General features: G+C 40.5%; 1 protein-coding gene across 1 annotated transcript; it reads left to right on the top strand.

Moving 5' to 3' along the window:
* The first annotated feature begins 501 nt into the window (after positions 1-501).
* sntb2 (syntrophin, beta 2) lies at positions 502-23973 on the top strand. Its single transcript, XM_055033671.1, has 7 exons — positions 502-1308; positions 13033-13255; positions 14643-14853; positions 17395-17537; positions 18739-18935; positions 20383-20573; positions 20835-23973. Exons 1-7 carry the CDS (start codon positions 585-587, stop codon positions 20925-20927), a joined length of 1782 nt encoding a protein of 593 aa, XP_054889646.1. The 5' UTR covers positions 502-584; the 3' UTR covers positions 20928-23973.
* The last annotated feature ends 210 nt before the right edge of the window (positions 23974-24183 follow it).

The following is a 24183-nucleotide window of genomic DNA, read 5'->3' as shown; positions in this document are numbered from 1 at the left end:
GCCGACATGTGTTCATACTTTTACATCATATTAGAATTTAAAATTACGGATTTTTTTTTTTTTTTTTTTTACAAAATTAAGGCTCCCCTAGTGGATTTTTACATCCTTAGGAAATTGCATTATTTTTCCATTATACAAGTCATTTCTTCACGATAGTCTTTTGAAATAAAGTGTTGTCAGGTTGCCTTGATTCTCAAAACCCGTGAAAACGAATACTTTATGTTGGTAATTTTTTATTTTATTTTTGACGGCTTTTATTTTGAAAGATTTTAGCGGATGTAACAGGGTTGTCCTCATGCTAACTTCAGGGGAAGTCGGTCAGCTTTAGAGCTTGAACTAATCGACGAGTCCTCCGAGGCTTGCCGCTCGCAGCCGTTTGTTCTCCTCCTCTCCTGGTGTTCTTGGAGTCCCTGTGTTTCCCCCTCCACTCCACCCTCCACCCACAGTGGGAGTGGGAGTGGGTGTGTCGATGCGAACCAGTGGAGCCTCGTCGCTGCTTGTGCGCACTCTGAAAAAGAGGAAAAAGTTGACGATGAGTTCAGAGTGAGAGCGGCCCGCCTCGGAGCAGGCTAACCGTCGGGGGAATGGCAGTCTGGACCAGAGCGGACAAAAACGGCCAGCTGGACCTCCTGCTCCGCGACCGCTGGATCCGGGTGGCGGCCGAACTCACGCGGGAGACGCTGACTTTGACCGCCGAGGCGGAGGCGAGCGGACCGGGGGGAAATCACTGGGACTACCCCTCGGCCGGCCTCCGAAATGGCATGTCGAACGGAAACGACCCCGGATCGAGCCCGGGGAACCCTGGCCGCGGCTCCTCCGCGGGTCAAGACCAACTGCAGAATCAGAATCACGTGGTTCGGGGGCGCAGCAGCAGCCCGAGTCGGGGAAGCGTCAGCCGGAGTCCGTACGATGGGAACTACGGCGCGAACAGCTCTGGAAAGTACCCGGTGAACGGCGCAAACTCTGACTTCGGGAGCCCCGGCTCCGGCTACGGGAGTCCCGGGTCAAGCTTCGGGTCGAGGCCAGGCGAGCCCCCGGGCAACCTGGATGGCTCCTCCGAAGCGGTGCGGAAGGTCCGAGTTGTCAAACAAGAGTCCGGCGGGCTGGGGATCAGCATCAAGGGAGGGCGGGAGAACCGGATGCCCATCCTCATCTCCAAGATCTTCCCGGGGCTCGCCGCTGACCAGAGCCGCGCGCTGCGGGTGGGCGACGCGATCCTGTCCGTGAACGGCAACGACCTCCGCGAGGCGACCCACGACATGGCGGTGCAGGCGCTGAAGAAGGCCGGGAAAGAAGTCACGCTGGAGGGTAAGCGGGCCAACGCGAGAGCGGGGATTTGAAGGCCGAGATTAAACTCCACGGTCTGAACACACCTACCAAACTTTCATACACTCAATCAACAACAGGTGGCAGTTAGTACTATGACTCTTTGCCCACCAATTGGATTGCACACTTGAAAAATGACAAGTATAGATTAAAGAAACTTTTAGGGCAAAGTGAGCCTTCATCTCAACATGGAGCCAGTCTGCTCTTCTTGAACTAATGCTCAGTGTTCTGTAAACTTTCATAACTTTTGTTGTTTTGTGAGGTAAAATAGTAGAAAGCCAACCTAAATAAAAACTTATTTCACTCAATCTATGACCGAAAGGAGATTATAGAAGCATAATCAGTTGCTGAACATACCACTTTACATCTGGGTAAATTGAATCCCAATTTTGGTCAAGATTGGCTCACATTGCATCTTCTGCAGAGGTATCAATAAATCAGAATATTATTAAGAAGTCAATTTATTACAGTGATTATTTACAGGCAAAGTAGCTTTTTTTTTTTGTCTTTCAATTTTGAGGATTATGGTTTATATGTAGTGAAAACCAAACTTCAGTTTTGCAGAAAATTTTAATATCGCAGTTCCCGATACAGAAACTTCCTCACAATAATGGTGAAGAGTGTAGACCTGAGCAGACAGGCCATTTCAAAAGATGGATGTTCAAACATTTTACTGGAAAGTTGAGCGGAAGGAAAAACGTTTGGCCAAAAAGGATAGAATCAACAAGGTTTAACAACCACATCCTTGCAAACCTTGTGTTAAGACGCTTCTGAATTAGAGACAATCCCAAAAGCCTTACTTGGGACAGAAAGACAGAACTGTTGCTCAGTGGTCCTAATTGCTCTGTTTCAGGTGAGTGTGGATTTCTCATTTAATTGGGAAATGAAAGTCTGAGGTGAGATCCCGTGTTTCTAGAACGAACGTTGCAGAAACACGATAGCTGCTAACAAAACAATATTACACCTAAACAGAAACGCAGGCAGATCTTCTCCATGTCACGTCGCATTGATGCAGTAACCCATGCAAAAAGAGCCCCAACCAAGTAATGGGTGCATTTACAATACAATATATGGACAGGCTTTTTAGTTGACTGGCATTTTGCATTATAAACTCTTTATTTGACTAATGTAAGATTCAACATTTTTTGGGAAACTGAATTTTGGGTTTCCATTAGATGTAATCCATTTGTATTCAAAATATAAATCCATAAAACATGAAAGAATTACAAGATTATCACACGTCTTCGTCCCAAACTAACACGCTGCTTTTTTGTTTTTTTAGACGATAGCGGGAAGAAAATCCAATTTTTTGTTGCGTGAACCAAGCAGAGCCGATTAACACTTATTGTATGCCACCCTTAGACAACACAGTCCTGTGTTGATATCAGAGCAGATAGAGAAGTTCAAGCTGCATTGATTCAAATCAGCTGAACACAAATCCTTTGATTAGTGTAAACAGGAATTTAAGCACAGCTCTGGTCAGGTTTGCATGTTGAAGGATCAAAGGTCAGTGCAGGATTCAACCAATGAGATTTATCTGTGTAAATCTTTACAAGCTCTCGGCATGTGCCAACTTCATGCTTTCTTATATTTGGTGGTATTTTGCCATTTAAAATAGTTTTTTTTTTAAAAATGGCTTTTTAAGAAAAAAATTCTACTGACTATATGAATTGGGAAAATGTGCACTGATAAAAAATCTTAACAATATTAGTAGTGATGAACCTTTACTTGCAGTTGTGTTATTATGCAGCTCAACATATTTTGCAGCTCTAATACAAATATATCTCTCCGTATACAGCCAGACTCTCCCAAAAACAAACCTGAGCCACTTCACTACAACAGCTGAAGAAAGTAAATGAGTGATTAGTTTTTATTGCACAGTCGGTGCACATTTTGAAGTTGCGTGTTTACTGAAACCTTATTTGTTTGGGGTTTTTCTTTGGTTTGAGACTTACTGTTGGCGATCAACACAGTGTAGATTGACTAAATTAGGCCAACGGGACATTCAGGTGACTCACGGCAGCCCACTTTAATTTGCTCCAAATGTCAACTCGGCATTTATTTTTAACCGCAGGTCAAAAGTTTGCAAATTTTCTCAGCGGGAGGTAACCGTGGCAGCTGATCGTCGTCATCTGAGGAGATGGTTGATAATGTTTTTGAGAATATTTTCTGATAATCTAAATGAACGAGCAGTGGAGAAAATAGAAAAACAAACAATCCCAACAATACGGGCAATTATGGAACTGATTGTGGCACCGATAAATCAACATTCTTACCATGAAAAAGCGTTTCACAATAAATGACAAATGATTTGATAAACGCCTGTCCCCATCTGGAAGGTCTGCTCTTTGTCTACATTTTTTCTGAAAACGTACATCCTTTGCATTTTCTTGGAGAATAAAGTTTTCTTTCTTTCACTCCTCCTACTAAAGTTAAATCTGTTTGGTTTCTTCCAGATTTGACTGATTTCCACTCTTATATCTGTGGTAGTTAGATATGGACTCTAATTACCCCAAAATATCCTATTTGAGTTTACGTGGATACTCCTGTCAGCATCTTGCGGTCCGCTTTCAGGGTGAATGTGCTGGGACAGCCAGATTTGGTCATGTTAGCAGTTGCCCTAATTGCCCTCCACTACTACATGATAGTTGTTTTTTTAACAGTGAAATGGCTGGTTTTAAACCTTTTGATGCCTCTTTAAATCATATCTACAGTCTTGTTTCTGAAGGTTTGACCATTCTCAGGATCTCACCATGGTATTCCCTCTCACTTTAATGCTTAGGAGCATCAAATCGAATGTTTAAGTGAACCTTCAAATTGCTACAATGTTTTATACCATTTTAAGTGGGATTAAAACTGCACTATATGTAAATAAACTCCAAGACGCACACGTTAAGTCAAAATTACTGTCTAAGCTGAAACTGTTGCATCATTTTAGCCACTTAATTATTTAGTTTTATGATTAAATCAATATTACTTTTATTTTTTACTCTGTGTTTACATTAGTGTTCAGTGTTTCTGTTAATCTTGTTTTGCTCTGTCCACCTTATGCTGTGACAACATAAATTCCCCACTTCTGGGACTAATAAATGATTATCTCGTCTTATTTTGGGGTGTTTGTCGTAAAACCGGCTACACAGGGCTTCGTGAACCAGCATCAGGGTCCCAAACCGGGAGCGTTTTTGTTGAACGTCGGGCGGACTGCAGAGCCCTCAGGGTTTGGAAACTTAACATGGGGAACAGCTAAAAGCTGTGTTTAATGGCTCGGAATAAACGTGGGTTGAATACTGACAAGCGCAAATTGTAGGAACTAATCAATGAGGGACACATTTCCACTGAAGTCAAAACCAGGCCTGTTGTGTTCCTCCCAACATAAATCCAATTGAACGCAACAGACGTTTTCAGCAATCTGCTCTGTGAAAATGTGATTTTATTTTTATTTTTTTCCCCACTCAGAATCAGATTAACCAAGCTATTCATCTTTTATAATCAGAGAAACAGCAGCGTCTTTATGCTTCCCAGCAATGAAACGTTTTTGGTTTGAAACCACAGCTTGAACTTTGCCTGCTGGCGCCTCTGTGGAAAGCAGCGACCCGCTCGGGCGCGCTGAGGAGGAAGGCTGCGTGTGCTGCTGCAGGAATCTGTCAGCTGCCTGTCATCGGAGCGTTTGTGGATCTGCCACTGCTCTGTGAAAAGGAGCGGCGGTCAGTCAGAGTGAGGCTTGACCTTCCAAAACGCAGTGGCAGCACACAAATACATAAACTCTATTAGCTCCGGAGCCCCACATTCCTGACCTCCGCTCACACGTGCTTATTTGGGCCAGAGGTCAGTCATCTGACTTGGATGGTTGGTGCTCCTCTGCAGCCTTTAGTGGTTTAAATTATTCATGTTGCAGAGATTGATCCGAAGCCACTTCTGTAAAACAGAAAATAACCAGCCGTTGTTCCAGTGATCAGCAACACGGCCTGCAGAGGGCGGTTCATGGCTTGCGTCCCGCTATTTAAACTCAGTCACACAAACTCTTGTTCCTTTCTGAGCTCTTCCAGGAATGACGCTCTTGCTGCCTTCACTGCAGCTCAGTTCAGCCTGTTCCTCTCCTAACACCCTTAACACGCCTGGCTCACGCTTACTTTACACTTCTTTAAGTAGATAAAGCACTTAATGCTCAGGCCGGCATTTGTTACTGTCCTGAAGCTTGAAAGCAGGGCTGAATCAATTAATCGGATGAATTGTGATTAATAAATGTATGAAATGATTAATTTAATAATATATTCATCATTAACTCGAGTAGAGACTCAAAAAAGGGTTATTTGTATAAAAAAGGTGAAGCTAATCCAAAATTGTATAAAATATGTATACATGTTGCATTAAAGATAAAACGCCGTTCCCAAAACTGATATTAGCTTTAACACCATTCAAATTCACTAAATGAAAGCTGTGTTGTGGCTCATTAGGCAATCAAATGTTTCTTATTTTTAAAAAACGAATGGAATTTGGTTTATTTATGTAGTGTTCATGTATTTGGTAACACTTTATTTGACAGGGTGTGTATAACCCTGACATTACACTGTCATGAACATTTGGAAGTCTTTGAATGTTGTCAGAAAGTGTCATTCAGTTAATAACGACAGCTTTAATGCAAAGTTTCTTTAAATGTTGGAAATGTTGACACTTTAATGCAAAGGCGGCCCTTTTAATGGACTCTCAGTGCAACTTTTAGACCAACTTTGCATTAATAGTGTCATTATTTACCAAATGACACTTTAGGACATCAGTCATAGACGTTCATAAGGACTCCATCATGTTCATGACAGTATCATGTATTTCTAATATTGTATTAAAAATGTTTACGTAGTTAGATGAAAAATCTGTAGAACCTGCCCAAAATAATTGATCACTAAAATATTTGATAATTATTTGAATAATTGATTAGTCATGATTTATCCAAGCTACTCTGTAACTGATGTTCTTGTACGCTAAGGGCCACTGTTCATTTGAAGACCCGTTTGTGCCCAAGCTTTAAGTGCCTGGCTGGTGTTTTGAGTTGTCTCTTCAAAATGTCCAAATTGTGCTTTTTTCCAAAGTGAATCGCAAAAGTCCTCCCTGTAACAAAACACTCCCCTTAACACCATGCTGCCACCTCCGTACTTTGTAATGTGGTGTTTTAAAGATTGCAGGCGATTCCATTTTTCTAAAGGTGACGGTGGTCATTTTGGCCAGATACTTCCATTCTAGTTTCTTTAGACTAAAAAATATGGTTTTCAAAGTTAAGATTTTTGTCCTTGAGTGCATTTGTAAACAACAGCTTGTCTTTTTGCTTTTCAAGTAATGCCTTCCTCCATTTCAGCTCATGTCAGAACACAGTTTGTCTTCCTGTGGAAAGTGTCACCCTCCACCCAGCTTCAGCCAACACCTTGACAAGAGATTTTGGTTTTAACCAAAGGCAGTTGTGTATTTATTTGGATTTATTACGTGATCACTTGCGCTCGGCTTCATATTTTAGCACAGCTGCTCTGCAGATTGTGGTAAAAGATATATTGTTGCCATCTTTCAAACTTTATGATGTGGTAAAAATTAATTTCTGAAGAATGTTGGGAGACGTTAATTCATAGCTGGGCTTAAACTTTCTTTGCAGATATGGATTCTAATCAGATGATAATCTGCAAACTGTTTTTAAAAGAAGAGAGGGAGAGAAAGTGACAAACAACTCCCAAAAGCAACAAATCTATAAATCTGAGTACAGTACTTTGCATACATCTGTCATTTTGGTTTTTGTTGAAGTATGATGTTTATTTGTCAACTTCATCATTTAACTTGATTTGATCATTGCTCTGAGCCCGTTTGAGCCTGATTACTCTGTATTCAGGCCTGCAGCGTTTTGGGAGCTGCAAACTCAGAGTCGGCGTCAGAAAAGACACCAATTGAAGCTCAGAAGCCTTGTTACTGTTTGATGTGGCCATGCAGCGCTGAGCTATTCTCGCATTGCTGGCATGCTGCCTGATATTTTGCTGCCTTAAATCCACAAGTTTTTAGTTCTGTTCAGATTGATGCTGGTTCACACACATTGAGAAACATATTTACTTTGGATATATGTGACAAATACGAGTTAATCTTATCCTCTCTGCTGACTGAGAGATGCAGCATCTCATATATGCTTAATTAGTCTAAACTCGGTTTTGGTTTGCTGCGGGGCACGGGGGGTTTTGTTTGGAGGCTTTTGTTTGAGTAATTAGGAGGAATAGAAAAGGCATTGATGAAATGGGGACAAACCTGGCCAGGAACGTTTTTTTTTTTTTTTCTCTCTGGTGCCGACTTTGTTCACTGTCTGTTGGCGTCCTCGGATCCGCAGGATCAGAAATTGTCCGCAAAGCCTCAAAAAGAGCACGTCTGCTTTCTTTCCCATACATCAAAGCGTCTGATATTTATGCCCACAAATATATTTGATTGGTCCACATATTTGTGCCTCAACTATAAATGGATACATTTTTGTTATTAGAAATTTCAGGAGGATCCCTTTGATCCTCAAGATAATCCACCTTGCCCGTTTTGCTGGGAACCTGCCGGCGCTAAAGTACCATCAATCTGTGCTCTCAGCACAGACGGCGATAATCTTCAACTGTCGGCGCTGCAGACAATGATAAATGTGATTATTTTTGTCCATAATCTGCTTTATAGGGTGCAGAAAGTTGACACACCCACACCGAAGTCCACTTTTAGTCCACTGCATACGCTGATCTTTTCAAAAACTGAGTCATGTAATTAAATAAATGTGGTGGCGTAGTGTTGCAAACATGTTTTAGCATAAAGCGGTTACTAGTTTTTTTTCCAATTGTGTTTTTATTTCCAAATACTCTCACTGAGGTTGTACCGTAATGTAGCCGAGGCGACGGTGTGAATTTATCTGAATTTATCACCCCAGTTTCAGGGTGCATTCATACCAGGCTTGATTATTCTGTTTTAATCAAACTCTAGCTCGCTTTCTTAGAAAGTATGTTTCATTTGTGGTGGTGTGAATCAAACTCTGATGCAGACTCTGGTCTGTTTAAAAACAAAGGCCTCGTTCAAGAGAAGTGAATTCTGGTGCTTTTTATGTACTGAAATAGGTAGGCAATGTGAGCATTGGGACTGACTTTTTTTTTTTTAGGGAACTTTATATTGTATTGTTTTCGGCCATAACGGCAATATCAGCATCGGATATTGATTCCGATTCAAATTTTTATATCGGTGCAGCTCAGTCATCTATCCAAATCAAGAAGATAACTACTTTACGTGAAATTGATTACGTTTTCTTTTTTTTTTTTTAAAGTCAAAATGGTCATTGCAATCTGATGTATTTTAGACTTTTTACTCTTTAGAGTCAGCAAATATTGCAGAATCAAAGCATTGTTCAGAGGGGATTGTGCCATTGGTGGATAGATGGATGCTTTTGGAAAAGGAAAGGGAAGCTAGAGAAAAGCCAGCGGGGAAAGCGTGTTGGGCCAAACCACAGGAGAATTTCTGGGCAGTTGGGGAGGAAAGTACAGAGGCCGGGGTCTGACTCAACGACTCGCCGCTCTGTGAGCTATTATTTCACCCATTCCAGAAGATGATTACTTCTTTAAGCGATGAAGAAGAGTATTTTTTTCGGGTCGCTTTGAACCACAGCTATTGCCACAACCAAATATGTGCCGAGTCAGACAGTCCTCCTCTACCTCTGGACGTTGTCTTCCCTTTCTTCCGTCTATCCTCCGGCCGGCAGGCAGCGGGGTATAAATGGAAGCAGATGAGATGGCCCTATGGGATGCTGGTTGGCGTCTCTGGGGAATCCTCCTCCTCGCGCATTTATACAGAAGCATACATGCAATACTGCACAGATCGGCCGGCCCTCTGTGGATGGGCCTAATTAGAAGCAGAAGTGGAGCTGAGCAATCGGCCTGAAAGAACTAATGAGTTCATCAGACTGCAACAAAGCCAGAAAGACGGGCCGTTCCATCCAAATGCATTCAACCTCTTTTTAACGATCACAAAAGAATGAAACAGTCCATCTACGGCGGAGAGAGTGAAGGCTGTGAAGACTTGGAAAGTTAGACCAAAGGTTCCTTCATGTTTGAAAAGAGAGACTCAGTCTGTGAGGTACCTACTCCCAGGTAGACACAGACAGTATTAGTGAGCCACTTACTGGTCTTGAGCTGTGCCTGAACAGAAACCAGTTGGTTTTAGCTCATTTCCACCTGGGGTCGTTGATCTCGCCAATGGGATGCAGCAGGTAGAAATGGCAAAAAGTTCTCAGTTTTTCCGCAGGACTTGAAACATCTCGGCTTTTAAGCAAGGCACCTCTGATAGGTTTGACTTATCTGACTACATATAAGATTACAGCTGCTTGGAGGCCTCATTGTTTAGACGAAAGGAGACTGAATAAAAGCAGATGTAGAATGGTCCACGCGCTGCCAAAACGTCACACAGCAGAGCTTTTACAAACTCCACTGCTGCAAAGCAAGACCATAATTACAGTTTACACAAGGGGCATGCAGAAGAGTATTCCAAGTCCCCACTTCTGTTATTCATTTTCCCAGAATTGGTCTTTTAAAAACAAATGTGCTTAATGATTACATCTAAAAAATTCGATAGAAAGTTAACCTATTTTAATCTGCTGCTCGCTGATGAAGTCATTATTTCCGTTGCAACATGCGACACACATTCTTCGCTGCATGTCGTTTGCAGCCGGGATTTTTTTCTCTCTCCAAACTTCACATGGCTAAATGCATGAGAAATCAAGCAGTTACCAAGCTCTGGCTTTTAGAGATTCTTTTTTTTTTATTTTTGTTTTAGTGTAAAAGCTAAATGCAGTCTGTCTAGCATTTTATGAAGGTAAAAATACCAACATGCTTGCACGATATGGCATGCAATTTAATTTGTGGCTCCATGCACTGTGTTCCAGTTTGCTATTTTCAGTTGTTTTTATGGATATGAATATAAACGGTGATGTCTAGTGGATAGTAGGTGACTTGTTAATGGAGAAGAGCGGACTTCCTCATTAGCTCGGAGGCTGTCGGTATAAGTAGCTGACCTAGTCGGGGAGGCAGAGTGCCGTGTGCTAGGAGATGGAGACTGACCAGCACAGCTGTTCGCCGACGATGGCTTGGAAATGACTGCAGTCTCTGCTACTGTTCACCCTTTGAAGGAAATGATGGCACATTTAAAGTTGTCGCAGACTGTTGAGTTTTGATTTTTTGACTGGTTCCCTGCAAACTCGCTGAATCGGCTTATAGCTTAAAGCTATGACTTCAGTGATGCCCTTAAAGAAACAACAGATTTAATATATAAACAACAGATTAACTACTTATTTATAATAAAACAAACTAAGCTCGTGAAGAGAGCGAGAAACTGAACATCTGGAAGTGAATAAAGCAGCTTAACAAAGAGGATGAATGAACCAGTGCTTCTATTTTCTCTTTATTGACATGATTCATTGTGAAACTGGTTTAGTCGGTTAAAAAAAGAACTGTGTGGGAGATGAACTTTAGCACTTAGAGATTCAAAACAATATTGGCACCTACATATACAAACAGGATTTAGCTTCGTTAGCAAATTTCTTCTGTGGAAAATATAAAATACCCAAAGTGAACTAAAACATCAAGTACAATAACTGGCTGGATTCTGGCTGACAACTTTTTGCATCTGTATTTGTTTACACTGCTTTGAGTAGATGTTGGTAACATTCAGAGCTGGCGCAGACTTAGTGTTGTTCATTATTGCGCTCTGATTATCTGTTAAACTCGTAAAACCACCGATGGTGGAATGTCTGTATAGAGAAAGTGTCTCATCTCAACATCTCTTCTTCAGTTCTGTTGATTAGTGACACTTGGATTTTACAGAGCCACTCTCTTTCCTGTGAGCCTCGCACGTAAACATAGGCAACCAGGAATGCTTTCACACTCACTCCCTCACTCTAAACCTCCTGCGTCTGCAGAAACGCTCCCGTTTCTTGTTGGTGTGGGAGATGTGGTTAGGATGGTCGGCCTTGGCCCGTTTCCTCATTGTAGCTCCCCGCCCAGTCTTGCGTTCTGAGTCATGCATAAAGTAATGTACACAGGAGCATGCAGGGGCTTATGCACACCGCAGCCTCCTCTGCTTCTGCAGATCTGTGATCAGACTGTTGGTTCTCATCGGCTTTTGATTTTGTTGTTTTGATCGGGGGTTATGATGTGTTGCTTTTTTGAGATCTTCTAGCCTACTTCATGTTGTCCTACAGGCTCTTGTTTATCTATCTCTGTTGTACACATCCGGCAGGGACGATCAGCACCAAGTATGGCTTGTAAAAGTTTTATTTAGTTTAAATAGTCACTGCTAATTAGGAAGTCAACAAATTGGGATCTTTACATCCTCATGCAGAGCCATGTTAGTTAGAATAGCTCTTTTGTTTTAACTCTTTACATCTCGTCCCACGCGTGTTTTGTTCTGGTTAGAAACTCGCCGTTCTCCTTAGGAAGCATAGACTCACAAGGAATATCTACGTTCAAGAATGACCTCATCTCCTCAGAGGGTTGTCTCAGGTTTCATACGAAGCAGACGGACTCATTGTCCAACCCAAACACACTCAGAAATGCTTATGTCCTGTTTTCACCATCATCGTACGAAGAGTATGAGAGCAGACGCAGGAGGAAACAATGAAGAGATAAAACCTTCATGTTTAGGAGGGAGAGAGGGGAATAACAGTGAGGCCGCCGTGGGGACGGGAGCCCACAGGACCAAATTTGGAAAGCGAATCCATCACATCGGAGCAAAAGCCCCCCTTTTATTGTACAAACAGCCAACTGGCCAACCTCACATCTGTACTTGGTTTTCTTCTGGGCTTGTTTCTCTTACACACTCAGCTCTAGAAATAATCTTAGAAAAATCCAGCTGCAGATATTTCATCGTTCATTTGCACACCGGGAAGTGGACTTGAGAGGGTTGAAAGGCTTTTAGTCTGCAGCCACTTTGCTCTGTAGTAACCAGCTGTCACAGGGTGGATCTGATCGAACCATAGATGCATCCTTGGCTGTCTGTTGGCATTCATCAGATGCATTTCTTTGTATTATGTTGAATAACTAAAGTGGCTATGCGATTCATGAGATTTGTCCAAACTGATGTTCTTTTAATTTTCTGTGGAAAATCAGTCTCTCCACCAGAGATGGGTAATTCCTGTCCTCCAGGGTCTGCGTCTTTTTAACTGTTTTGTTGTTTCGCTAGCTCCTTGCTCCCTGCTGGGGCCTGCCTGTGACTCATTCCTTGACGTCAGGTGTGTTCAAGTAGCACATGCATTACTGCACGACTGCTTGGCCTCTGGATTTACGTACAGAATCAGTTTTGTGTGTCTCCTTTGTTCATTTCATGTGCTTGAAACCAAAATAGCTGCAGAACAAGTTCCATGTGTGTTTTGAATTTGTTTTGGGAGAGTTTTTAGCCAAGCACTGCTTTAGCCATGCTCAGGGTCTTGTTGTCTTCACCACATACTGCTGCTGCACAATTAGAAAATCACTCGAGTGTAATTTCAGAACTCATGTGGATACGTTTCTTTTTCCAGAAATTGGGAATAAATATCCATTTTGAAAATATACTAAGAACATAATATTTAGGGCTCTTTTGTACTGTTCCCTTCTTGCATATTATAGAATAGGAACCCATCCAAGTGAAGTGAACTGTACCTTCACTGAACTGTTTTTCTTCCCTTTCACCCATCCTCAGTGAAGTACATCCGCGAGGTGTCTCCGCTCTTCAAGAAGCCGTCCCTGGTGGCCGACCTGCAGTGGGACGGCGTCCGCCCACAGTCCCCCAGCTACAGCGGCAGCGACGACTCTGGGTCACCCAAGCACAGCAGCTCATCGTCCTCGTCCAAAGACAGGAAGGTCATCAGCCTGAAGATGTGCTTCATCAGCAGGAACCTCACCATGCCTGATCTGGAGAACAGGTTTGCTGAAATACTTGAGGTTGAGGGAGGGCTGGGAGTTGGGTTTGTGTGTCTCTCTTCTGTTCATTAGATTGGAATGTTTATTTTTGTTGAACATTACGGGCAAGACAACAAAAACCTCCTGTGAGCATGTTGATCTAAAACTTAGTCAGACGGTGTGTGACAGTGTTGCCTACATTTGTGATAAAAGTTGTTCTTGTCTGCTAGTCGTTTAGTACATTGCTTAGAATTTTTTTTAAAAATATTATTGGTCATTTAAATATATTTATCTTAAAACAACAAAAAAATATCCAAACACATTAATATAGTTGGTAAACTAACAATAAAGGATATTTTGGGCCAACTTCTTTTCTGGTCTTTGTAAAACTTTTAACCTGATTTTAATTACTTTTGTTTACTCTGCCATCGCTAAAACCACCGAAGTTCAAAATGTTTTCCCCAGTCTTCCTGCTGTCATTAAATACTCCTATTAGAGGGAAAGCAGCTGCAAACTGGATGTAACTTTTTTATTTTATTTTATTTTTTTTTTACACAAAGACAAAAATTTGTAACTTTAGCAACTTTTGACACTTTAAACTGCTTTCAGCATCCTCTGTTAGCGGGTAGCATGACTGGCTCCAGTAGTGATCCGAATCGTGAACAGGAGTTTGCATTTATCCACAAACGAGAACTTTACTGTTCGTTGTCCAAACGGCTGGCAACATTTCCAAATTTGCATTTTGTATAACCGAGGCTGACGGTTCAGATGGATAAAATTGAGGAACAGAAGCAAGTAAAATGATGACTTCAAGAAGCATTTTTAAAACCATAATTAAAATTTCATAATATCTAATCATTCCTTAACCCTTAAGGAATTAATAGTAACATTCATAGTAATGTATTATGTATAGTAACTCGGTAACATTTTTAAAAACTTATATTTAGCTTATTTTATGAACTACAGAACATAAAATAATGCTTATAGCTTCTTTTTTTTTAATTCCAGGTTACCTAAGCACAGTAAGCTTGGGAAAAACTAAAAGCTTTTAACCATCTTTTGAATTTCCTCCACTCAAACCAAACTTGGTCAAATATAAACACTCATATTACAAAGCAGTTGATGGTGGATTAGGCAGCAAGCTCTTTTTTTTTAATTTTAATTCATTAAACTACAACAAGCTTCTGTCTTTCGCTGGTGTATGGTAGGAACTGAATGTTCCACCAGTTATTCAGACAGAGCTCAAACTAATTGAATAAAATCACATTTTACACGAGAGTTTTGGACAAAAATATGAGGAAATGTTTTCTGGGACCTAACTAGAAAATAAAATCTGATGATATAAATGCTCGGCATTATTTACAGTTTTTATTTCTTCCCAAAATAGTGAACCTCTCCTGTTCCCTGCAGGCTGCTGGAGCTGCACTCACCAGACGGCCAGCACACCGTGGTGCTGCGCTGTAAAGACGGAGCCACAGCCAACTCCTGGTTCACTGCCATACACACCAACATAGCCGCTCTCCTGCCGCAGACGCTGGCACACATCAACGCCTACCTGGGGGCCTCGTCTGCAGCCTCCACACACCCCCACCTTAAACACATCGGCTGGCTGGCTGAACAGGTACGCAGAAACTACTCTGAAAAAAAAATAAACACATTTTTCTGGGAGATCGTTGAATTACAGAAGGAAAATTAAGTAGACATTTTAGTGGTTTATGTATTCCTTCCATTAGTATTTTTATTTTCCTTTCCTCTTTTTCCACCCATGCTTTCCTTAAGAATCAAGTTTATTTTTCCTGATTAAACCTGTGGAGTTCATAAAGGATACATTTACCCACTGGGATCTAGATGTGCCATAAAGTGAAATGAATCACTGCAGGCTCAAGGACATCTGCTGTGAAAGACATCCACTAAAAACACGCTCTGTGAAAACTATTCATAGAGAAACTCAAATGACTTGCAAAACAATCCTCAAGGGAAGAGTTTTGATTTGGCGCTTTGTTGAATCCGTGTCCCTCTGCATTTCTCTGTGGTCATTGTGTAACGCCATCTGCCACAAAATGGTCTCATGCTAGATTACGAGCAATGACGAAAGATCACAAAATGGAAGAAAAACGCTGCACCTTGACATCATGTCAAAATAAAGAAAAAATATGTCCATCCTACCGTAAAACTAGATTCAATAAGATTTTCCTTTATAAGGGCTGCAGGTAATTTGTGTAAACTTTTTTTAGATTCAACAAATGTAATTAAAAGAAGGGTTATAAGGATAACATTATCCCCATTCATGGCTGAAAGCGCATTCCTTTAGCTTTGTCCTCTATTCTGGTTCACACAATAAACTTGATATGTACCTGATTCACTGTTTTAAAATTATGTGTAGGTTTCCATCAAATGTTACAATATAAATACGTTTGTATTCTAATGCTTGCGTGAACTTTGTACAAGTTTTTTCAAAGTAAATTCAGTTTCCTGTTGAGCACTAAATTTGATTTTCAAATATGCAAAATGTGTGTTTTCATTATTTTACGTTTAATTTGTATATAAAATATGTACCTAGATAACAACAACACCAAGACATTTTTTTGTTTAGTCTTCTGATATGATACAATTTCTCTTTTTACAAAGTTGAATTTGTGATTCTGTTGGGCTAGTGTTCATTATTTAGTGAGAGAACACACACATACGGTTAAATGTGGTTTTACTATTTTAAGTTGCAAGACAAAAGCATTGTGAAGTTCACCTTCTAAACTCCTTAGTTTCCTGTATTGGGGATTAGCACTGTTTGCTTAAATAGCCTTCCTCAAACAGCAGTCGTCGTGTGTTTGTGTTCCTTAGAGAGTGAAGATCTCCTAACTTTTAAATCTAGAAAACACCGGCAGTATTTTCTGATCCAGCGCAGGTAGAGGTTGAAAGCTGGCTCCACTGCAGTAATGCAACATCCACAGGAAGTGCATGTTTTCTCAAAACACACAAGCACTCTAAATTCTAACATGCCGACCAAATCGGGACTTGTCCTGAAATCACTCACAGGAACGAAACGCTGATTCGTATCTTTTCACTTTGAACTGTTCATTCAGGCGCTGGTTGAATGGATTCATGTGTTGCCGTGCTTATGCTGGCAGGAGTAAAACAGGAAATACAGATGGAAGTTTCTGTCGTGTTACGCTACTTCCTGTGAAGGCCACTTTATTCACAGCAGGCACTTTCACAATCGCACCGTCCAGTTTGACGTCGTTCAGTCACGACTCAGTTAAAGTGAAGAAGAAAAGATAAAATGCTCTGTTTTCTTTTCTCCCCCAGAGCTCTTTCAAGATTCAGGTCAGATTGTGAGCTGCTGAGCTCCACTGCACCATCAACATATCTTTACCTTGTCAGGACTCCATAATTACTAAAAATTCACATACACAGTGTTTTTGGGGTAGGGATGGGTCTTTCTGGGGCGTCGGTTTGATGGGTTTTAAATCTTAAATACACATTTTTAGTGGCATTTGACTCGAGGGGAGTTGACTTATTGTTAGGAGCAAAACTGTTGAAGTTGGTCTCAGGCAATTGTTAGGAAAAAGTACTTTATTGTACTTTTTTAAATTTCAATATGCATAAAACATCTATAACGCATTTGCATCTTAAACAATACACAAACACACATGTGAAATCCACAAAATACCGTTTAGTTCCACCCGTTTGATCAAGAAAAATTTAAATATGCAACATGCTTGCTAAGATAACAAACATTAACATCAACTTATAATTAAATTTTATAGAAGTATATCTTGTGACTGATACGAAAGGGGTCCAATATTTGAGTTGATGTCCGAAAAAGTGCTATAAAACTTTTATTTATTATTATTTGTTTCACTTTGGAAACAGAAGCACCCTGCAGAACCGCAAAGGTGAAAACATAGTTCATGTGTGATTACCTGCAGTGCTGAGGGGAAAAAAAAAAAAGTAAAATATTGAGTTCAGTCAGAAGAGTCTGTTCCTAACACTCTGCAGCTCTGGCTCCACTCTGTACTGGGATTCATTTTAAAATGAACCGGTCTGTGTGAAACCATCACATCCCCTTCCTGCCTCTGCATCACTTTCATTCCATCCAGACTCCAAAATAAAACAGCGTTCGTTTTGATCAGCTTCGATTCCTCTTCTTGACTTGATGTCGCAGATTCAGCTGGAAGGCGGACGGCAGCAGTTCAGGCCGGTCGTCATGGCGCTGACAGAAAAAGACATCCTGCTGTTCGACTCGGTGCCGTGGAGCAGAGAGTCCTGGTCCATGCCTCTGCTCACACACCCGCTGCTCGCCACCAGGTAAAGTCAGGTGCTGCAGCTGCACTGCGTGACCTTCAGGTGCAGCTTCAGGCGCTGAGGTGCATTGCATTGCGTTTTCTTCCAAAACTAAAACAGACAAATTCTGCACCAGTCAGTTCTCTTAGAAACTTAGAAGAAATGTTATTTATATGGCATTCAAAGTGTGTTATATTGTTCTGTATCTTATGATGTTATTTTTTTTATCCACACTAATAATTAGTCGTATTTTAGAATTTGAAGAAGATAATTTGGTCTTTATATCATCTAAACATCTAGACATGACGCTAATAAAGTCTTTTACGGACCTACAACAGTTGTTTTGGTTTCTACTGCTATTTTTTTTAAGGTTCTATACGTTTATATTTATGTTAAACGTTTTTTTTATTTTTTTTATTTTGGTTATCTGTAAATCAGCCGATCAGCAATCTTTCTGTTTTTACTACTTCCCTTTTATTTCCAGTAATGACTGGTGAGTATCTACAAGTTTCCAGATGCTCACATGAAGCTGCAGAGTTCTGCTTTTCTAAATTAAGTCGGTATATTAGTGGTATTTTGCTGATTGGTTTTCCTTCCATAAAAAATTTCTAATGCTTTTTGTTTCCCCGAATTTCAAGTGAATCACAGCCACACTTACAGCTGTGATTCACTGATTGACGAAAGTCAAATTTATTTGTGCTGCACATTTGAGAACGCCTGTAATATCAACCTGAGTGCTTGTACAGAAAGTAGAAAAATGACAGCAGTTTTTTTTTCGCCCCACAAATTTCAGATGTTTTTTTTTTTGTCACAAAGAAAAGGCGTGGTGTCCAAAATTGTTGCAATGCAACGCTTTCCCTCTAAATAAATGTATTTTTGTGTAAACAGTTTTTGTCTGGTTTACTCAGCTGACCGTCTGTAGGGGTTGTAAATTTTTTTTAGTTCTTAATGTGAAAAACCAATCAAAACCAGATACTCTACTACAGATCAGGTGCAAAAAAAAAGATAAAAAATCACATTGGTTTCACAGTATCAGCCTGAGATCTTGCAGGAAGAGCGGCTGGACTGTGGTTGGATTATCTGTTTAGCTCAGAAGAAACTGAATAGTTCAGGGTCATTTTAAAACATAAACAAGAGTCGTGCAAATGTCAACGTTTCATCCGCCTTGTGAAGAAGCGTCTTTCCTTCTCTCTCACTCCTGCCTGTTCTACGTTTGTGTCTTCAGACTGGTTCACTCCGGCAGCGCCAGGGGTTCTCCGTCTCACGGCTCAGAACTGGTGTTCGCCACTCGGACCGGCACCGGGCGCGGCATCGAGTCGCACGTCTTCAGAGTGGAGACTCACTGGGACCTGTCCACGTGGACGCGCGCTCTCGTTCAGGGGGTTCACGCCGCAGCCGAGATCATCAAGGAGGTCTCCATCGGTGAGGCTTTACTGACTTCCTATAAAGTGGAAAATATCTGGAGTAAAGCTGCACAGTGTCGCAAATAGTACTGCTGCTTGGACTGGAAGAGATGTCAGCTAATTATTTAAGTAACATGCATTTAGTTTTAGAGCCAGCATCTGGTTCTGCTGAAGGTCTCTTCCTGTATTGCTTCAGGCAGATTGATTACTCAACGACTGAGACAATATGGACATTTTCAAGGTAAAGAGCAGAGGAAAAATTGGCAGATTCCCATTTCTAGATTTGATTTTATTGATCCATCTTGAAATTTGCACTTGGGGATTACCTCACAGCAGAAACTTTACCTATCAAACCTCACATACACCTGACAGAGATTTCACTTTTCAGATTTAGAGCCTCGTTCATCTCGGCGTACTCGTGTTGCACGGTGTCTGGTTGAGGTTATGTGAGACAGTTGCCCTGTTCGCCGTAGCGTGATGATCTTTAACCACAGGATGTGGGTTCTTCTTTCTGCAGGATTTCGTCATTCTAGTCTGGTTAACTGAAATGCTGTTTTTAGGATAACATACATGTTTAGATTTTTTTTTTTTAAAGTCGCACGTTATTCATTGGTCTTCTTCACATGAAATAGTCTGAAGAGTCTGACAGCAGCTGTCCCACAAAGGTTTGTTGCAGTTCAGAGAAAGAGCAGCTCTGTGTTGGGGGAAAAAGCACAAGCGGGAGCCAGGAGAAGGGAATGTTTTTGCTCCAAGCAGAACAATAGCTGCCTGTCGGAACAGTAATGGAGAGACTCTGACTTCTTTTTTTTTTTTTTTTTTTTTTTTTTAATGCTCCTTCCTTGTCCAGTTGCTACACAAACACACGGCTGTGCAGAAACATTCTTGTCACTGCAGATACAGCGTTGCACAGCGAAACGCTTTTGGATCAAATGACTTGTGTCTGCACAGTGTTGTCTGGGCTTTACATAGAAAATAAACTCTTTTGGGGGGGAGGGATTTAGTTAAATTGTCAATATTTGAATATGTCTGACATTAATTTAGACTAAACATTTCCTGTTACATGTCAAGATCACCAAGTTTATTGACAATTGGAACATTTCTTTCAAATATCATCCAGATCACATTCCCTCAGTATTTGGTATAATAGCTTTTGAGAGTGATTAACTATCAGCAAAGGTTTTGGTTATACTCCAACAGTAGTTAGCTGGCATTCTTGCCCATTCCCCCTGAGTCAGGTTTGTGGACCGAAGTCAAAGGTTTGTGATTCAACATGTTGAAGTTTTTGTTGTGCTTAAGCTACTTTGCAGCTAACTTGGAGATATGCTTATGATCTTTATAAAGTGTGTGTACATCCAACTGATCTATGGATCAATAACGTATTGGGTTTTTTAAAAATCTTTGTAATTGGTGCTGATCAAAGAGAATCGAGGCATTTTCTTGTGTTTGACCTCACTGTTTTCTGACAGGTTGCACGGTGAATAGGCAGGACGTCCGGCTCACGCTGCACTACGAAAAGGGCTTTACTATTACAAGGGAGCCAGCCGACCAAACAGGGGGCGCTGTTCTCTTCAGGTACCCCTACGAGAAGCTCAAAATGTCCGCCGACGATGGAATTCGCAATCTTTACCTTGACTTTGGTGGTCCAGAGGGAGAAATGGTGAGTTTTATATGTATAAAAACGTAGAACTTGGAATCTTTGTTTTAAAATGTAAAAATGTTAACATGTAAAATATGACAATTTCCTTGCTAACATGGCTGCTTCATTTCAGAGCAGATAACCTATTAATAAAGGCCCATCATACCTAAACATCACTGTCTTTATTTGTCCCATCTGTTCTGTGCTATTGTCCTTTAGTTGTTTTGTTGTTTTTTTTTAAAAGTCTTACTCACTGCCTTCCTTCCTCCCTCCTCCCCGCAGGTGTTCGACCTCCACTCGGGTCCAAAGCCGGTGGTCTTCGTCCTGCACTCCTTCCTGTCAGCCAAGCTCACCCGCATGGGCCTTCTGACGTGAACTAGCCGACTCACTTCAGCACAGACGGAAGGATTTACATTTTACAGCCAATTTTACTTTTATTTTTTCCCCACTTTCTCGACTTACGGTTGAGGTTAGGCCTGCCGGCGGCGCTGCAGGGAAAGTTTAAAGCACGGGTCGTTTTGTTGATTGTGTCAGAAATGTGCCTTCCAGCTCCCCCTCTCAGCCTCTCGCAATCATCTGCGCTGCAAAGTTGATGTCAAAGGAAGGAGCGTTTCGCTTCAGGTCAGGAGGATTAAGGAAGCTACTTCAACGTGCAAAAAGTAGGAGTTGATCAAATCTCTTCACATTCCACAGAGCAAAGTTTAAACCTGGTTGTAGGGGGCTGACGTAAAAGACCGCAGCACTAAAGGTTTCACTGAAAACCTCGGTCAGGAGGGCTTTTGTAGATACAAAACACAGAGTTCAGCACAAACTGGTCGATTTTCCCTGTTTTTACTCTGCCTATCATTCCATTACAGCCTTCCCATGCAGCTGGGCTCTTTTTAACTCGTGTTTGTCTTTGTGCCAGCCTGTGCTAGGAAGGTGTTTTAGAGTCCCGGTGCAGTCCCATCTGAGCAGAGATGGTGCAAACAGTGCGACTCCATACGACAAGCTAGAGACGGTGTGACCGCACGGTATCCCTAACTGCTGTTTGCAATCAGGATCGCCAGCTGTGCCTTTTTTAACTTGTAGTCAACAGCACTCTTTATAAGGTTTCCTTTTATACTCCACATTATAAGAGCTTTGATCATGCACAAGCAATAGTATTACTCTGATAGTGTAAACCATGTTACTGTGTTTTATAAGTGTATATCTTTCCTATGAAAGCATGACTCTCTTATCCACTATCAGATTATAAGTTACTTCCTCTTTCAGCTACAACTCTTCCTTTTCCCAATTCTGTTTATTTATCCAAGTTGCTTAAAATTACCTTTTTTTCTCCCTCTTTCTCTACTACAACTTCTGCAGCGAGTTATGGTGTAAAGACTTGTCTAACAGGCATGCCATCACATGATGGAGATATGAATGTATTTCAAGAGCCGCTTCACTCTTTCTTAAACCTATTTTAAACTTTTCTTTACCCTCGACGAAGGCCATCCAAACAATCTCTCGTTTTGTAAAGTGATGAAAGATTTTGCAAGCGTGTCACATGAAAAATGTTGGCCACGTTTCACGCCACCAACTGCCAAATTCACTGATTTTTACATCAACAGGGAAAAAAATCTACTTTAAAAAAAAAAGCAGTTTTCAGGATGAATCACCTCAAGGGTTTGTGAAAATGGTAATTGTTCAAACTTGCATTGAAAATAATTGAAACTGCTGCTTTGTTACTGATTATTAATAAATTCAAATCAGGCTTGAATCACTTAAAAAAAACCTGAGTTTTAAAAGTATGTTTTCAAATACAACCAAAAAAACTAATCAAATTAACAAAAGCTCATTTTACTCTTTGTGTAAATGTAAAAAGGACATGTTTAAAAAGGTCAATGATTTTTTTATTGCTCTCATAAAAACAAAAAACAGATACTGATCTTTTACTGTAAATTTACTTAAAATAATTTGGTAGTCTGTCATGTTGTTTTGAAATATGACATTCTGCTTTACTTAGTTTATATAGACCATATAAACTCACCTAACCTGACAAACAAGAGTTTTTTCAGAGTTTATTATTCATGCTAAGCTAGGCTAGTTCAACTAGAAGTTAAGCTTAGCTTTTAGCTTTATTCGATCTAAATTTTAATCAGAGCCATAAAAGTTTCAAAAGACTTTTACACTGTTATTCAATTTAAATTTGAATCATTACAAAAAAAAAAAAACATTTTAAAGTTATCATTTGTTAATTGTCATTTAAAAAGATCATGTAGCATCAGTCAAGCTATTACTCGACTGAATGCTAACTGGACTTAGCTTTGAGCAGATTTTAAAATTAAACTAGTCCCGGTTCAAACTGTGTTTAATTTGGTTATTGTAGTCCTCAACTTAAAATGCTGATCAAATTAAGAAATTATGTCAATATGACATAAAACACAATATTAAAAACAATCTAGACTTGAGTAACATGCTCTGAATAAAGGGTTGTCACCATTTTTTATACTTGCAGTATTACAACTGCTGATGTCCAAAGACTTTGTGATCGTTTAGTCTGTAAATTAGGACAAGGACATATTAAAGACAGTAAGATGTTATTGAAAAGGTTCAGAAACAAGCTTAATCAATGGTGGCAAGGTGTACAAATTTTTGTATGATTATCATTTTACACACAGCCATCATCTGGGACTGGTTTGTGTTTCTGAAGTTCCCCCTCAGTGAAGCCTCAGTTCTTTTAGACCTCAGACAATGTCCCATTGTGTCCACTGACTGTGCACCGCAGGAAAACAAGATAAACCTCTCTGTTCTCAGAGCAAGGTCTGTCCGGCATGTCTGACCTGCATACTGTAGGAAAACGACATCTTTAGAAAGTGAAAACACATTTCTGTCCAGTTCGTTTTTTAACAGTTTAAGCCTTATTCAAAACAAATTAATGTGAACGGTGTTTAAGCAGAAGTAGACTCTACTTCCCTTATTCCACTCAGCATAAATGAGTGGAATAATTCCTGCTACATTGTTGAGCATACAGTAAAGATTGTCCTAGAGGCTGTTGATGTTGCGTCCGCTTATATAACACTGACCTTATAATTATGTTAATTTTACTCAATAAGCTTCAGGTTTTCCTGTTTTCAATTGATGCACTCACCTGGCAAACCCCCTTTCAAACCTTTGAATGTACACTTTAGCCTTCTTCCTCTTTTTCTGTTTTTCTTATGAAATCATGGCATTCCTGTCTATGCAAATTAACACTTCAAAGAAAGAGTTTCATTAAACCAAAGGTATTATCTGTGGCAGCTTGCGTCCTACACAATCATAAGACTGAAAAAATTACTGTGCTGCTGCAATAACTTGTCATATGCAAAGTATTTTAGATATCCTTCCAAAATACAGTATACAATGTACAATACCAATGTAGTTACTTTATGTGTAAATATCAATAAAACTGTAAATTGAATGTTTTTGTCTCGTCTTCTTGTGGTTTTTGATTTCCCTTTGTAATATTGGAGTTTATTTGAGACGTCTGTGTTCAACTTTGGTTGCTTAACTTTGGTTGCTAGAAGCCGGTTCCACCTTGTGAGAGGATGCTCATACGTACAGAGTAGAGCTTTTCAGGTCCCTTGAAGGTTTTCACATTTAAAATGTACATTATTCCACATGTGGCAAA

The sequence above is a fragment of the Poeciliopsis prolifica genome, unplaced genomic scaffold (assembly GCF_027474105.1).
Source record: "Poeciliopsis prolifica strain line A6 unplaced genomic scaffold, Auburn_PproV2 SCAFFOLD001, whole genome shotgun sequence".
NCBI classification, from domain to species: domain Eukaryota; kingdom Metazoa; phylum Chordata; class Actinopteri; order Cyprinodontiformes; family Poeciliidae; genus Poeciliopsis; species Poeciliopsis prolifica.
The sequence above is the reverse complement of the archived record's forward strand: the minus strand, read 5'-3'. Positions and strand labels throughout refer to the sequence as shown.

Bases quoted from the DNA above. Each gene is read 5' to 3' on its own strand.
- sntb2 (XM_055033671.1), top strand. From the start codon at position 585: ATGGCAGTCTGGACCAGAGCGGACAAAAACGGCCAGCTGGACCTCCTG. The intron at 1,309-13,032 runs GTAAGCGGGCCA...ACCCATCCTCAG, and splicing joins GAAAGAAGTCACGCTGGAGG to TGAAGTACATCCGCGAGGTG. The intron at 20,574-20,834 runs GTGAGTTTTATA...TCCTCCCCGCAG, and splicing joins GTGGTCCAGAGGGAGAAATG to GTGTTCGACCTCCACTCGGG.